The sequence below is a fragment of the Plectropomus leopardus genome, chromosome 1 (genome assembly GCF_008729295.1).
Source record: "Plectropomus leopardus isolate mb chromosome 1, YSFRI_Pleo_2.0, whole genome shotgun sequence".
NCBI classification, from domain to species: domain Eukaryota; kingdom Metazoa; phylum Chordata; class Actinopteri; order Perciformes; family Serranidae; genus Plectropomus; species Plectropomus leopardus.
In genome coordinates this window covers 35,620,626-35,637,595 of record NC_056463.1, presented here as the reverse complement: position 1 = coordinate 35,637,595, position 16,970 = coordinate 35,620,626, and the positions used below count along the sequence as shown (strand labels likewise).

The 16,970-nt window shown below is 37.0% G+C and overlaps 1 protein-coding gene across 3 annotated transcripts; it reads left to right on the top strand.

The window, feature by feature from the left end:
- Positions 1-4,932: 4,932 nt before the first annotated feature.
- Positions 4,933-16,510, top strand: LOC121941558 (adhesion G-protein coupled receptor G1). Of its 3 annotated transcripts, none has more exons than XM_042484400.1 (14): positions 4,933-5,022; positions 5,167-5,223; positions 5,314-5,389; positions 5,660-5,801; positions 6,887-7,006; positions 8,175-8,294; positions 8,434-8,479; positions 8,653-8,741; positions 9,741-9,856; positions 11,421-11,689; positions 11,783-11,879; positions 12,177-12,306; positions 13,016-13,172; positions 14,932-16,510. In XM_042484400.1, exons 3-14 carry the CDS (start codon positions 5,337-5,339, stop codon positions 15,024-15,026), a joined length of 1,434 nt encoding a protein of 477 aa, XP_042340334.1. In that variant the 5' UTR covers positions 4,933-5,022; positions 5,167-5,223; positions 5,314-5,336; the 3' UTR covers positions 15,027-16,510. The 3 variants fall into 3 exon arrangements, with proteins under 3 accessions (XP_042340334.1, XP_042340326.1, XP_042340320.1); XM_042484392.1 differs by having other exon boundaries at positions 4,933-5,094; XM_042484386.1 differs by having other exon boundaries at positions 4,933-5,223.
- The last annotated feature ends 460 nt before the right edge of the window (positions 16,511-16,970 follow it).

Genomic DNA, 16,970 nt, shown 5'->3' with positions numbered 1-16,970 from the left:
TGCTGCTGCCGTTGTTTGGATATGTGTAAAAATGTTGCAGCCCTTTAGCACAATCTTTGTCTAAAAAGGGCTTATTATTCAACCCAAAACATGATGGTTCCATGTATTAAGCTACAAGGATAAGAGACTCACTTTTTATGCCCTTCCTGTTGCTTGGTATTGCAGGGAAGAATGTCTAAAAGGCTCACTGGTCTTAATAGCCTGAGGTCAATACGGGGGGAGGAGGTGCTGCAGTCTACCAAAAACACACAAAGGTCGCGGGTAAAGCCTTCTCAAAGTGCTTATCAATATTTTAGCCTCAGTGCATGTTGTAATGCTATTTCAAGCGATTCCACTTGGGACGGAGGCAAAAAGCAGCAGCAGATCAGCAAAAACATTTTGCCAAAAGTAAGAGTGCGCCTCTTTGGAAATCCCCACGGTTTACTGTGTAGCCATTTTTGCTGACAACTGAAAATGCTCCATTCACTTACAAATAAAGAGTATGTTTTATCACCGAGGGTTTTCCAGTTAGTCATGAGGATCAGCACCTGCTGTGTGAGTCATTCTGCTTCACTGCTCTTTTTGTATCCAGGTGAGCAGGCCACGATGGTTTGTCACCGGTAGGATCAAACCCCAGAGGCTAACATCAATCGTCCCCTGCTCGCACAGCAGTGATCTCAACTGTCTTGGCATCAACCAGCCAAACATGGGGAAATCTCTTCAGTAGACCCCATCCTGATACATTTTTAGGGGTTCAAGCTCGGAGAGCTGAAACCCTATAATCTTTGTGCTGATTTAATGTTTTTCTTTAGAAATACGTTTGCAAATTCCTGTGAGATGATACATAATAGATACATGAAGATTGGGAGTTGTGTGCATAGGCTGCCCATTAATATGACCCCAATCAGCTGATGGAGTGCTATATTTATAGTTCAACTTTGAACAGTAGAACTACACTGTAAACTGGATTGACTTTAAATTTGACACAGAAGTCCAGCTCACCCAGTTGGACAAAGCATATCAGAATTTCTCAAAATATTTTAAATATTGAATTGTTTTTTTGAAGAGAATGACTAGTGCATAAATAGACCTAACTGCACAACACTTTGGCCGATTATCACAAAAACTTTGTTACATAACAGTGTTTAACCACGTGTGTAAAATTACTTTGAAACTGTGGGTGCCACCTGCTTCAAACAAGTGCATTGGCCGAGTGCAAAATGGATTTTTGCATGTTCCTGAACAGTTTCTGCAAATGGTGAAAAGTAGAGCCCAGAACAGATTTGGACAAAAGAATGATCGTCCATCTGATGGTCATGAAACTGTTAGCTATCTTTATGCAGGTGTTGTGAGCTCTTCAGAGTTTTCAACTTTAAACGTTTTATGCTGGCTTGAATCCCAGAATCGCCACTTGCAGCTATTTTTGTAATGCTGTGACTGCATTTCATTGTCTTTCTTAGTGAGTAAATACTGACAATGTTTGTCTCACAACAAAAAAAAAACGTATCACTCAAAACAGGGTGAGCCCAAAAAACACTAGCAATTTGTCATAGTAACACTATTGTCTTTCAAGGGTTTTTTTTAAACTTACAAAATATGCCATTTTAATCAAACAACTGTCATCTCTTTACTGCATGTCTTTTGTTATTTTACAGTATGTGTTATAGATATGAATCAGAAATGCAGCAATACACTTCATTTTCTAAACTGTTAAGTGATTCAGTAATGCGATACAAAGCAAACAAATGTTATTCACTATATATACACTTATGGATTAGCTTCTGACAGCTGTGCTAGTCAACTCTGTCCTCTGTATTTAGCAACAAGGTTTCATTCACATTACCCCTTGTGTCCTCCTTACGTCCTCTCTTGCCTCCTCTCCTCACCTGGCACAGTGCGGAAAGTCTTCCATGAAGGTCACACAGGAATGAAATGAGGCACTCAAAAGTTGTTTGGTCCAGTTTAAAGTTGTAATGTAGGCCTATGTATGTAATGCCGTAGAATGTGGCAAAGTGCTGTGTATTCTTACAGTAAATCACTGCAAAATAGACAACAATTACTGTAATGATGTGTTATGTTAGTTCAAACAACATTTCTTCAATTAGTATATAAACATCCAAAATTGACTGCAAATACATACAACTTGTCTGACGGTTGAGTTTGAGTGAGAAAGCAATTCATAAAATTTGACAGATGTGGTCAGTGAACACACTCTGTGTCAAAGCAATGAAAAGTTGTTCACTGTTTTGCTGAATGTGTGAAGAGTTTAGGAGAAAAATGAACTTGTTGAGAAATGTGTAAACAATTGTAACATAATGTGTTCTATTCTTTTCCACTCTATTCTATTCTGATCAGGTCTTGTCTAGTCTGCTTTGTTGGCTGTTTGCTGTACTGGCCACCTAGTAGAAGGGCCACCTGCATGCCCAGCCCCTAAACTTGGTGATGGATAAAGCATAATGTGTAAGACACACATAGACACACACACACACACACACACACACACACAATGCATTCTCAGCATCACAAACCACGGGTGGGTCTATAAACACACAAGAGTTAGAATTAAACATATTAACAGATAAACTGTTTAGAATTAAACAGGCTTTAGTTGTTATGATGACAATACCAGCTCTAAACACCACCACCATCACTGCATCCACAAATGTAATGGGCCTGACAGCTATGAATTGTGTTTAATAGCAAACAAATAAATAAATAATTCTGAAATAAACAATTGCATAAATAAATTGCAAATATACTGTACGTGTGATTATATTACAGTTAGTTCCAACAAAGCAACTTGATTGGTTGGAGGCATTCTGATATAAAACACAACATCACTGGGTATTTATTACTCTGCTTTGCAGGTACTCTAAGCAGTTAATTAGGCATACAATAATGGTTGGTAGTTAAATAACTTTACCATAGATTGTAGTGTAACAGACTGTTCCATATTGTTTGTCCCTCTTGAATTGCAAAAGTAAGTAGGGGGGGTTGTTTTTGGGGCTCATGCATGTGTAACAGTTTTGGTTAAGGAAAATAAAAGGGCAGCAGTAGCTGTTGAAGCTACTACACCGTCTTGTGAAATTGTGACATAACATTCATAACAATCATCATCATCATAATAATGACTTGAGTTTTGATAAATTCCTCACTAATTTCCAAATTTTGGTTTTATAGATAGAGGACTCTGTTTAATGCTAAAATTCATCTCGTTACACTTGATTTTTTGATGTGCTACTGCCCTCTGTTGGTGGTCGTAGTGAAACGCAGCCATAAACCAAGAAAACACATCTTTTTCATGCACATGCCAATTTTGAGATTTTGGGATGTTTTGCCTCCACAACTTGTCCTCTAGGTATTTCTTGTAGTTCAGACTTTTGTTTTGTAAATGCCAAAAAAGTGCATATGCAATTAGATAATTCCTTATTTGCTTTTTAAACATAGCATTTCATAAAACTTATAATACAAAAATTGTCCTAGTATAGGTAATCAAACATTTCATAGTGATATTTATATTTATATTTATTTTATATTTATATTTATATTTATATTTATATTTATATTTATATTTATATTTATATTTATATTTATATTTATATTTAAAAAATGTTAACCCCAGTGTTGTTGTTTTTTTTTTTCGACAAATGTATTGGATGTTACAACACATATCCTTAAAGGCCTGTCTCAGATTTTTTTTTTTTTTCTTATACAATGAGTCAAAAATCTCAGCATCAGCAGCATTTATCTACCAAACTTTCTGCTTTTATTTCTATTAATATGTTTAGTTTTTGAGAGAGGGCTTTGGTCATATATCATTCATAGCCAGATTTATAGAATATTTTAGTCCTAAAACATGGCAGAAATGTATTTTTTTTTAATGGCTGTTGACTATCTTCTGGAGTGATAATAATAGTGAGAATAATAATAATTCCCTCTTTGAAAACCTTCAACTCTAATATGACAATACTACTACTACTACTACTACTACTACTACTACTAATAATAATAATAATAATAATAATAATAATAATAAATAATAGTTGAGCCTAGCTTTATCCAATGTTTAGACATTATTCTGGAAATGTATAAAGTCATTGCCTTTGTTTCATGGCAATATCTATTAGGCAACAGCTGAGGCAATTGATGCAATGGATTTAGCTTTCTGTCTGTTGCAGCTTCCTCTTTTATTTCAAAACGTCAATTTGCATGTTTTGTTTTTTCCCTTTCTATTAAGCTCTTAGATTACAGAGAGTTTTCTCTCCTACTTTAGTCCTGTTCTGACATCAGTTCAGGCACATCGATAAGATGAGAAGGTAGGCAATGTTTTTGTTCTCTTCAGGTCAGAACCATAAAACTTAGCTATCTATACCAGTGCTGATATTAGGCCTACGGGATTTCTATTGGTTATTCAACTAAGTGTATGGAAATGACAGTAAACATACTTGCATTTGTAGTCCCAATTGAGATCAGTAAATGGGGTCAGTAGATTGTGTTTGTACCTTTCTCTGTCTGTGTTAAATAGATGACATCAGAGGGGTCACATTTAATGTCCGCCATACATTTATGCAATATGTTTGTTGGTAAAGTGTAGACATTTTTTTTTTTTTTGTCTAAATAAATCGTCTTCACTTCACAGGATGGAGCTGTGGCTCCTCATCAGTTGTGTGGTCCTGTCTATGGTGTCTCATGTCAACACCTGTAAAAAGCCTGGCAAAAATCAGTGTTACAATGGGGGTGAAAATCAGGGTTTAGGTCATGGTGGAAATCAGGGTTTAGATCATCATGGAGATCAGGGTTTAGGTCATCGTGGAGATCAGGGTTTAGATCGTCGTGGAGATCAGGGTTTAGGTCATCGTGGAGATCAGGGTTTAGATCATCGTGGAGATCAGGGTTTAGGGTCATCGTGGAGATCAGGGTTTAGGTCATCGTGGAGATCAGGGTTAGGTCATCGTGGAGATCAGGGTTTAGGTCATCGTGGAGATCAGGGTTTAGGTCATCGTGGTGATCAGGGTTTAGGTCATCGTGGAGATCAGGGTTTAGGTCATCGTGGAGATCAGGGTTTAGGTCATCGTGGTGATCAGGGTTTAGGTCATCGTGGAGATCAGGGTTTAGGTCATCGTGGAGATCAGGGTTTAGGTCATCGTGGTGATCAGGGTTTAGGTCATCGTGGAGATCAGGGTTTAGGTCATCATGGAAATCAGGGTCAAAATCGTTGTAAAAGGGTCAAGAAAAAGAGACATGGTGAGTTGCTACAACATACAGGACGGTTTCTTAGAAAATGTCCTTTTTTGTACAGCTTGAATATTAATCAATCATTCTTTTACTCTACAGGGCCTTCGGAGTCCAGATATTGCATGGAAGATGTAAACCACATTTTGGAAAATGGAAACCACAATGAAACTATCGAGTAAACATTTTAATTGTCTATAAAAGAAAACATTTTATATCTGTTTGGATTTTATGTTTGTATGAGCATCTGTTTATGAGTGATAAAAAGTGTTTCACATATGTACATGGAAGGAAAAACCCAGCCAATATGAATATTTTGTAAAGAGTTGAAATCAGATTTAGGGTTAAGGCATTAAGCGCTCCAGAATTAATTAAAAAGTTTAAGGAAAGTAATTGTAAATTGGAATGATGTGAAAGTGATTATAAAGTTCTTGTTATCTTCTACAAGAGCATTGGAGAACCTAGAATACGTTCTAGAGGAGACAGAGGTGGAGGAGACTACATATATGTCTGTCAGCCGTTTGGTGGCCATCCTGCACAAACCCAAAGGCCCCTTCGCAGGCCTTGAAATTTATGCCAATGAGAATGAGGTAAGGATGCCAGTAACATAGCACTATATTGCAATGTCAGTAATGCCCAGACTGACTGAAATATCTCAACAACTACAGAATGGTTTGCCATGAAAATTTTGACAGACATCCATTGTTCACAGACAATTAATTCTACTAACCCTTGACCTTTTCTCTAAGGTCACCATCAGGTTAACCTTTTTGGCTTAAAAAACTTTTGGAAATCCCCTGACTTCTCCTCTAGTGCCACCGTGAGGTTGGCATGTCATTTAGAGTGAAATGTCTCAACAGCTTTAGCATGGATTACCTTGGAATTTGGTACATGCATCCATGAATGAATTGTAATTACTTTGGTGATCCCCTGACTTTTCCTCTAGCTCTACCACTACCACCACCTGAGCCTGCTCTGAATCAGCATGCTAGCCCTGTCTTGCGATCTAGCTCAATTCACCCCTGTGCCTAAGTACAGTCTCAACAAGATGCAAGCATTGTAGGCTCTTGGTCTTGTTTAATATTCTTTCTTTGCAACAACTATATGCATTTATATGTTTATCCATCCAGCATGCCAAGAGGAGTTTGCAGTAAAACAGAGGCTGACAGGGTTACGCTTTTTACAAGAAATCTTCCTTAATTATTCTTTTTGTTCGGGTTGAGTGTGTCTAGGTGTATTCTCATGCTAAATAACCATGGTAGTTGTTTAACAATCACACATTGTCACCAGGACCTATTCAAAATGTTTACTGCTGGATTACCCATCAAAATAATGACATCATATTAAGCATTGTACTTTTTAAATGAGAATTATTATCCTTTAAAGGGAAAAAAAGCTCGTTCTGCTACAGCCCATCCACAGGAAAGTCAGGGGTCAGTGTCAGCCACAGAACATTATCCCAGATTAGTAATTACTGGGCTTTCACCAAATATACTTTAGCAAGCTGAATGTTTCCCCCAAGGACTCCTGACTGGTCATTTATACTGTGCTGAGTCAGCATTGTTTGAATATTCCCTGATGGTGGTAAGATAAAAATGTAGCTGTGAGAGATGCATTACTCTGATACATGTGTTTATATGCAATGTTTTCCTGTTTTTGGCTGTGTGCCCTATAGGCAGTGTCAGACAAGGCTATCACCAACAGCAAAGTGAGAGTTCGACTACCGAGAGAACTAGATGCTGGATCAAACAACACCATTGTGTTCTGCATGCTTACCTGGCCTGAGGCAAATGGGGTTAGGGACTACACTTTTTTAATGTCAAATTTTGTAGAAAAAAATCTAAAGAGCTACTACTCTTGGGAATCCGCCTCCCTATATATACTGTGGTGTCTGTATGTATTCTGGTTGGCACAGCGCTTTACACAGCAAAGCCACTCCTTGGCCTGACCTGCAGTTCTTAACCATAGCTGTGGTCACCTGCAGAACTTACAGTGGACATTTCAGGCACATTCACCTTTGTTTAATGTTTATTGAGACTTAGATGACGGGGATAAAATGGGATGAATTTGGAATTGGCCTGATCGCTTGTGTTAGACACTGTATCCTCAATCAAGCTAGTGAGTAAAATGTTATCATAGCAAATACTAACAATGGCCAGATGTATTTAATGTAACATTTTTTTTTAAATCACAACATGTTGTATATATTTTACATAATTGGCAAATGTATTTTAAACTTATTTATTGTATTCTGCCATTGATTGCCACTTTAACCATGGAAGGACACATTATGTCAAGAGAGATGAATATATTTTATCAACGACCAACACTGTTGTATTAGTCATTAGATTTTGTCAAAAAGTTCTAAGCTGGTAGAACTACTATAAAAACAACTGGACACTGCATTTGTAGGCGCGTTTAGTCTTTGATACTAAGCTTTTTTTCTATTCCAGTGTTATATGGACATGAGTAATGTGGCATTCACAATGGACAGCCAGAGCTAAAACTCATTGTAATAGGAAAAAAATGATGTAGTTATAGGTGTGGTTTTTTTAGTGCGTCACTATGAAAAAGTTAAGGCCTCTCAGTGACCATTTTTATTTTTACAAATCTTGAACAATGACTGAGAGAAATCATAACCACAAAAGAGGAAGTGATGTCAATTTTGGAAAAATACAGTTTCCTCAAATGGTGCAACAAAGCATGCAATAGAAAAGAACAACTGCCACTTTGTTTTTGCTCTTTTGCTTCACTTTGCAAGAACATGCAAACCATGATTAGTTTTATAAGGTTTTTATGAAGAAGAGTGGGTACACTGATACTGATAGACAGATAATATCATGAAGAAGGTGACAGGGTGGCTTTTTCCTCTAAATACAGTAAAGGTATTTCAGGAAAGTGGTTACAATTTACACAATAACTGTCTTACCAAACTAACTCCCTGACTGTATGTTGTCCCGCAGACCATATGGGGAACTGAAGGTGTATTATATGAAAGCAGATTGTTTGGCCTGAGTGTGCGGGGCAAGAACATTTCAGGACTACAGGAATATGTCAACATCATAGTGAATCTTACTGAAAATGTAACTACACCTTTTTTACTCAAATCATTTACCATAACTGTAACTTTTGTAACCTTTCAGATTTGTATGTTTTGTCCGTTGAAATACTTAATACATAAAATATCAAATGCAAATGTAAATTTAGTATATTGTGTTACAGGAAAACAAAGAACCACGCTGTGTATTCTTTAACTTTACAACAGAGGGTGAGTATCCAGGCATCACATCTGTTATGAAAAATAACAACTTAGGCCTTTTTTTTTAATAAGGAAGTTGAAGTGTCAGGGTTTCACACATGTCCAGCAAAGTAAGTTGACAAATCACAATTCAAATGCGGAAGGATCATTTGTACAATGGATCTGTCTGTTTGGCTTACCAGAATTCAGCAGTGATGGCTGTCAAACGGTGTGGAAACGTGGTCAGGTCAACTGCTCCTGTGACCACCTCACATACTTTGGTGTACTGATGGTAGGCTCGACCCTCTTCATACAAGTAGAATTGTAGAGAGACAATCACAAAAAAATGTCAAACATTTATAAAGAATGTATATTCAGTGGAGCATCTATAAACTACTTTCACATATGTGTGATTTCTTGTTTATGGTAGCAATTTAAAAAAAATCTATATCTTTGGCTTGCCCTGATATTCTTACCTTAACCAATCTCACTCCTCAAATCGAAGTATCCTCATATAAAGTTTGGTGTACAGGATGTAAAAACAAGCTACTGTGACAAAATGGCTTTAAAGCCGGTAGTTTTTCCTGGAGTCTTGGCTGTAACATGATCCACTGTCCACTGTTTGACGCGGTTGTACTAGGGAATTTATGAGTATACCACAGCAAAGGATCCTAATTGATTTTCAGCTGAACTGAACTATGAATTCAATTCATACCAAGAAAATTCACAAAAAACAAAAATATATCCTAAAAAACACCCCAAAACAAACAAAAACAGTCATAGATCAAACACACAATGTGGTGTATATATAGTGGATACCCTTTTAACATGGCCTCCCCACCATCGGCTCTTTGACCAATCACAAAACATCTTAAATGTCTACAGTATACACTTTATGACTGCCTTGACCTGCCAAACATTTCTGTCAAAGGTACATTGTTATGAATTGTGATACTCTTCACTGCTGTGCGGCATCTCTCATTACTGCCGACTGTGTTGTTATTCTTGATGCTACCACTAAAACAGCACAAAAGTTCCACATTAAAAAATTATGCACATTATGACTTTAAGTAAAGATTTAAAGTATAAGTATAGTAGAAGAACTCATTATTATTTCATGTTTTATGTTTTATTATTCTGTTTATTACTAGATTAATTATTTAAAATAATTTGAATTTGTAACTCTGCATCATAATGTATTAATGTATCCTATAGTTACACTGCATGTTTTTATGTAAATCAGCTCTATCAAACAAATGTCACAAATGTAGTCTTTGTACTTTTTCCTCAGGTGTCTCCTTCTTTCTCACCTAAAGACCAGGAGATTCTGACATACATCACTCTGATTGGCTGTAGTCTTTCTCTTGTTACCCTGGTCATCACTGTTCTGCTCTTCATCACAAACAGGTATTTTTTTCTCCCCAGGTGAATGACTGTACTTCATCCCTCCTTACCTTCAGCTATCCTTCCTCTGACATGTGTTCAGCAGCAGCCGTTTGTCCTTGCTCCCTTCACTTTTTCAGTCAGCCTTCTTCTTCCTCACTTCTTTGACTTTTTCTTAATGCTCTTTCTTAAAGCCTTTGTCCATTATTCCCTCTGCTTTATTACTTTCCTTCTTTTAGTACATTTAAATGCAAAGTGCTCTACCACTTTTTCAACAGAGCTGGCAGGTATACATCAACCAGTAACTGCTGTCAGTATTGCAAGATGTAAATATCAGGGCAAGGACAGACATAATAAGAGGTTACATACAAAACAATTGGACATGGTAATAAATGAAATACATATTTGACATTCTCTTAAGAGATAAAATGAATCATTTATAAATGTATGCATCATGTGATACAGCTCAGAGTAGAGAAAGTAACAAATACAGGAAAGTAACCAAAAAGAAAATACACCTGCATCTTTTTAATGTTCCTTGACCCTAACCTGTCCTTTGAGTCTTTCTCCACCTCCAATAACACATTTAAAAAGCTTTTTCGCATATGCAGTACAGATTTTTTTCATCATTTTTAAAATTTTTAAAGTATGAATAAAAATTCATATAATTTTTCAAGCTAAGCTGAGTGCCTTCTTCCTGGCCTCAAGCATAACATGCCCTGCAACATTTATCCTAGCAACAGGGAGCTCCACAAATCTCAATTTAAGGATAAATCCACTTTTTTTTATCAGTGCATGCTGATAGCCACAACAGCCTTCAAGTATGGTGAAGCTCTGCTTTGAATTTCATTCAGTCAATTTTTACACCAAAAATTTCAGAGAAACGGTTTGTTATTTGTTCCTGAAAAATTTTAACTGATGGACTCTCCCACGTGATATGTAAGAAAGTCACCAAATGATTTAAATCGTACAGTTTACAGTAGATATATTCATTATATATTGCTGCTTTGGTGACAAGTCTGAACAGTGTGATACATGAAATTCAGGTAAATTTATGATTAAAGTTTTGAGAAGAACAGGAAACATTTCCCCAAACTCTGGTCCAGTCTATTTATGATTCAGAACAGTTCTTATTCCAAATCGTTATTACACCAATCAGAATTTGCGTGTGTTCTAATAAAGTAATATAAATAAATGAGACTTAACATTTAGGTAATTCTGAGCTCTGCCTCCTTTCTGATTACATTTTGTCTCTCCTGCTTTTAGTAAATGTCATCCTTTCATCCTTACTATCTTTCTCTCATCCATCCTTTATTTCTATGGAGTACTGAAACTGACAAAATCAAAAATAAATAAAAAGATGTGTCAATAAATATTTACAATGCATACATTTGATTATTCAGTCCAATACATTCAACACATTTATGTAGTGCTCCCTTAATTATTTATGTATTTATTTTTGATCTTGTCCGTTTCAGTCCTCCGTATTTTTCTTCTCCAACTCAGCGTGACTTAATTTCAGTGTTACCCAAATGATGATGAAAATTGCACATAATTCGGTGTTAACCACAGATCCTCTGTCTGACAGAAAAGTCAGAGCAGATGTTTCTATGAAGGTCCACATAAACCTGGCCATTGCCCTGATCTTCCTCAACCTGCACTTCCTCCCGAGCCAGACGGTGGCAGCACTGTCCTCCAATGGGCTTTGCCTTTACATGGCTCTTGCTCTTCACTACTCCCTGCTGGCCACTTTCAGCTGGATGGCCCTGGAGGGGTTCCACCTCTACCTTCTCTTAGTCAAAGTCTTCAACATCTACGTCAGGAAATACTTGCTCAAACTCAGCATGGTGGGATGGGGTGAGTAGAGTCGCCAAGGCCAGAGACCTAAATATCTATCAGTCAACAGACCTCATAGGCGACTGAGCCCCTTGCTTCATCCTTGTGTTTCAGGTGTCCCTGCAGTCATTGTATCCTTGGTGGTCATCATCGACAGAAGCTCTTATGGGCGTGTTCCTCTGGACTTAACTAACCCCAACAGCACTGAAATGTAACAGAGACAGGAGCAAATTTGCAAACATGTGCAATCTAGACTAATAATTAACTTAGCTGTTTTGCATCAGAGTGCATCAGAGTTCCTGTGTATTTGAATGCATTTGGAAATGATGCATAAACCCTGTTCCCAATTATAACTGTTAGAAGGGGTACATCCAGGGGAACTTTGTAGATTGATAAATGTTTAGTTGCCTGATTTTACATTTTAAATACAAAATTCATATTTGATTTTTCAGTGTATGAGATTGAATCCTTGGCTATACTCTCTCTCTTTCGCTCTCTCTGTTTGTAGATGCTATATAGGGAATACCACAGTGAAGATGGTGACTACAGTGGGAGTATTTGGCTTGGTGTTTGTCTTTAACGTGATCATGTTAGGGGTGACAGTGAGACGCATTGTGAGTCTCCGCCACTGCAAGGAGGTTCGAGTCAATCTGTACTCTTTGCATTCTGTTCTTCTTATCCTTAAAACTGATCTTTGAAAGAGAAGTCTGGTGATATTTTTCGTATTTCTTGCTGTTAACTTATCCCATGAAAACACCAGAACCAAAAATAAATTAATCCTACTAACAAATAGTGTGTGTGTGTGTGTGTGTGTGTGTGTGTGTGTGTGTGTGTGTGTGTGTGTGTTTAAGGCCTGATATGATTTATTCCAATGTGCCATAGTCCTCATCCCCTGTCACCATTTAACATTTAAAAAGCTATTGAAACAAATAATTGAGCCAACCCATTGATGTGCTGGGGGGCATTGGTCGGCTGTTCCAGGAGTCTTTTTAAAATTTGCATATTTGCAGCCTCTTTGTCAAGATTTACATCTTCAGTATGAACCAATGGAATTGAGGCTGAGTGCCACAAACACAGTAGGAATGTTGGAAATATGACCAACAGATTTTTTGTTTTGGTTTTTTCATGGGATTTGCGACAAAAAGAAAAATGTAGAATATCTTCTTTATTTTTGACTCATATTTAAAGGATACATTTCCCTTCGCCTTCCACATACACCGAGTTGTCCAATCTCTTTTTGCTTTTATGATGACTTTCATCATAAAATTTGTTCAGTCTCCCACACCAAATAACTAGTAGTATCTGATTGTCAATAACCTGCATTTTTGTGTCATTTTTGCAACTCAGTATGGGCAGAGTGACCGTGACAGAGCCAAGCGAGACATCTGCACCATGCTGGGAGTTACCACTCTGCTTGGCATTTCCTGGGGCCTGGTCTTCTTCTCATTTGGCCACCTGACCACTCCTGGCCTCTACTTCTTTTGCATCCTGAACTCACTTCAAGGTCTGAACAACCTGCCTCCACATGTTTATGTGGTGATTTTACTGTAAATAAAACGAGAAAGGTTATTGGTGGCATAAGTTAGTGACAGTCATATGAGCAAAGTTGGTCCTCTTCGTTCAAAACTTGTTCAGGATGAGGCACAATGGTGGGTAGCTTCCGTAACTGGAAGTTGAACATATTACGTTTTTTTGTTGATTTACATATTTATGCCAATATTACTTGATCGGGAACTGTATATTGTGTAAATGCTAGACCCTACATGCCAACTTGGGACTCTCCCACTGTGAATGGTTAATGGAAAAACATATTTGTGCAGCAGCATGAATACCTTCACAATACATGGTTGTAATCACTAGATATTTATCCATGCCACAGGTTGAGGAGTTTTTCAAACTGATCAGATTACTCAAATGTCAAGAATAGATGGCTTAAGGCTGCAGGGAATCCATTGTCCAATAGCATATGGTATCAACACAATATTAAATAAATTTTACAAATTGTGGAGAACAGGGTGATTTTTTAAGGAACTTTAAAAAATCTTTTTTTATGGAATTGACACATGAACAGTTTTTTGCAGTATGCCCAATTAAAATATTTTTTCTCCAATGTCTCAAAGAATATTTTGACTTTAACTATGAGACAAAAAAAAAAAAAAAAAAACTCAGATTCTTATCAGTAGAGATGTCTCAGGTTTATACAACATTTTGCTCCAGTACTCCTCAAATCCCAGCAATCATTCAATAGGAACATTATTTTTGGGGTTGAATGCACTTTAGCTGAATGGGAGAATATTTGGAGAGACATTAAACAATTTCAAAATCAGTTAGAGGTAGAGTCATACAATTGAAAATCCTTCATAGAGTTTATATCACTCTATATCACTCCTGGACTTAAATGTTTCATATGTCTGTTGGCATGAAGGTGGAGAAGTGGGAACTTTGTATCGTATGCTGTGGCACTGCCCTGCAGTCAAGTCTTTTTGGTTTGAAATGTGTCATTTAACTAAAGTTATTATGAAGATAGATATTTCACCATGTCCAGTTACTTCCCTACTAGCGCACAGAGCAGCACAGCTCAAGACAAAAAAAGACAGAGAGACAATGGGCGTAGCCTTTTAGCTGCTAAAAGAATGATTTTGTCAAATAGGAAAACTTGCGAGCCAAAATGTTTCTCAATTGAAACATGGCTACTTGAGTATTTCAATCGTCTTGGTATGGAGCAAATAGCTGACACGTTAAATGACACTAATCTTAAGACCAAAGCCATTTGGAACCAGGTTTAGGAATGTGTCCCAGCATAAAAAATAATAATGTAATTCATTTCAGTGATGAGAAGTCCAGTACCTTTGTTTTGTTCTGAGGCATGTATCGGCCCTGTACAAGAGTGGACCTCGTGATGATGAAATGAATACTTTTATTTATTTATTGTAGTTAAGTGGTGTTGCATGACTATATATCCCCTTCTATGTTAAATGTTGTCAATGAATGTGTTAATGTCATGTTATGTTTTCTCTGTTGTTGCCCTTGGTGTTGGGTAGTGGTTTGGATTTGTGTGTGTTACTTTGTTATATATAAATGTAAAAGTGTAAATTTAAAAAAAAGAAAAAGAATAGATGGTGCATAATACTATAATATTCTATCTGTAGTGGATTTTGACCTGCCTGTTTGTGTACTGACAAACAGTGACATGAAGCAGTTGTTTATCAGTCATTTACATGTCCTCTAACACGTCTCTTGTCTCTTTCACTCCTTTGAATCAGGTTTCTTCATCTTCCTGTGGTTTTTGATGTCTTTGAGAAAGACTGGAAATCCACCCACTAAGACGAGCTCTGAAACACGTAGCACCAACAGCTAAGACTCAAGCCAACACACCAAGACATGTTTGGTTTTGTGTGTGCATGCATGTGTGTGATTGGGGGATTTTTACAGAAATACTGTCTAGTTTGCAGTTATTATTTATGCCTAAGATCATAATGTTTATATATAAAAAAAAATGTAGCAGAGAAGTAAAACTGCTAGTTAAAACAAAGTCATCCAGGTGACTCTAATATTAAATGTCAAATATTTTTATTATTGAAAGTTTCAGTGGGAATTTTTTTTTCATCAGTGTCATAACCAGGTGTGCTAATATAAACTTTGTCTTGAGGGGTTTATTAATACTCTCAACCTTAGGAGTTTGTCTTCTTCTTTATGTGCACAACTGTGTGAACCTGCAAAAAACAAGCAAAAAAATGTTATTTGAACAATGGACTGTCTTCGTGGAATTGACACACCCTGAGAATCCTTGCTCTTTATCTACAAAGAACACTCAGAAGATGTTAAGAGGTTGTCATTCATAACTTGTCTTAGCCCTCACCAAAATAAGTTTGCTATTGTACTCTGCATCCTCTAAACTTAAATGCCTAGTGCAAGTGTAACCTGTAATTGTGTAGATTCATCGCAAGATATCTGGACACTATCCAACACCATCCCTGAAGCGAATTCTAATGCAACATAAGTAATATGGTTAAGCATTTATACCTTTTTCCCATTTCAGGGAGTGTGACATGGGTCTTTACCATCTCATGCTTCTAGAGACAATGGTGCAGTAAGGAACGACAGTTCAGGTAGAGAGACAATGCATCAAGCAGTGGCTTGTCCAGAGGTGAAAAGGGAAACAGTAAATGGTGCAGATTTGATTTCCTAATTTAAAGCACCAGCCCAGTCACCAGCAGAAAAATATTACCATTATACATTTGTGCAAACCACAGATACATTACATTTCTATATTTTGTACTTGTCAACATTTCTGAAGTGTCATCATTGTTATTGCGTGCCAACTGTCATCAGGACTTGGATGGGATGGTGGATGATATGAAACCCCACTGCACACCACTGTTCGAGATCAATGTGCAACAGAACTGGTCATTTTTTAGGGCGACATCGACAGCATTTCCAGCTGTGATAGTGACAATACTTTTATTCAATACATATTCTTTTCCGACATATAACCAAGTAGTTTTGTGCCTAAACATAGCTACACATTAACTGCAGCATATTGAAATGTAAAAGAACACAGAGCTTAAACATATCCGCTACATAATATCATAAAAATGTTATTCATCCGTACTAAGAAATGTACAATGCCAACATTTATTCTGGTGATTGGGTTGAAGGCACACAATTGCTTTAATGCACTGCGTCCAGATGTGATATCTGATCTGACACTGACTGAGTGCTATAACAGAGCATATTTTCTTTGAGTGTAGATTCTGTCTGCCTACAGGAAATAGTCTATTGCGTATGTTGTATATTTGTGAACATTTTCATCATGTATATGTATTAAAACTTTAGTTGGCACTATATGTATCTTTCTGTATTGCTTAAAAGCTGTTCTTTTTAACCTTTACTAATTCACCAAAAGCTGATACACCAGCACTCCAGCAAACTTTACAATCTCGAGTGGTTTTCCAAACCATGAGGTTATTGTACATGATACCACCTCTCTGTTGACAGACCTGTTTTACTGTGGCAGTGGAATTTTGACTGTGACATCAGTTCTCAACATATAAACAAGAAACAAACTCACCTGAAGTAATTTCATTGCACTGATAAGAACATTTTTGCATTAAACAAACACATCTGACAGACCGAACACAAGCGCTACTGTATTTTACTGACCTACTAATCATGAGATAGCCCACACAGTAGAGTTCTTAGGTGTTTGTCTGGCTCATCCTGTGCACTTCAGAGAGAAGGAGAGGCCTGCTCTGCATCCACTGAGTAATGTAAGTTTTTATTAAAAATATTCTTCCTTGAA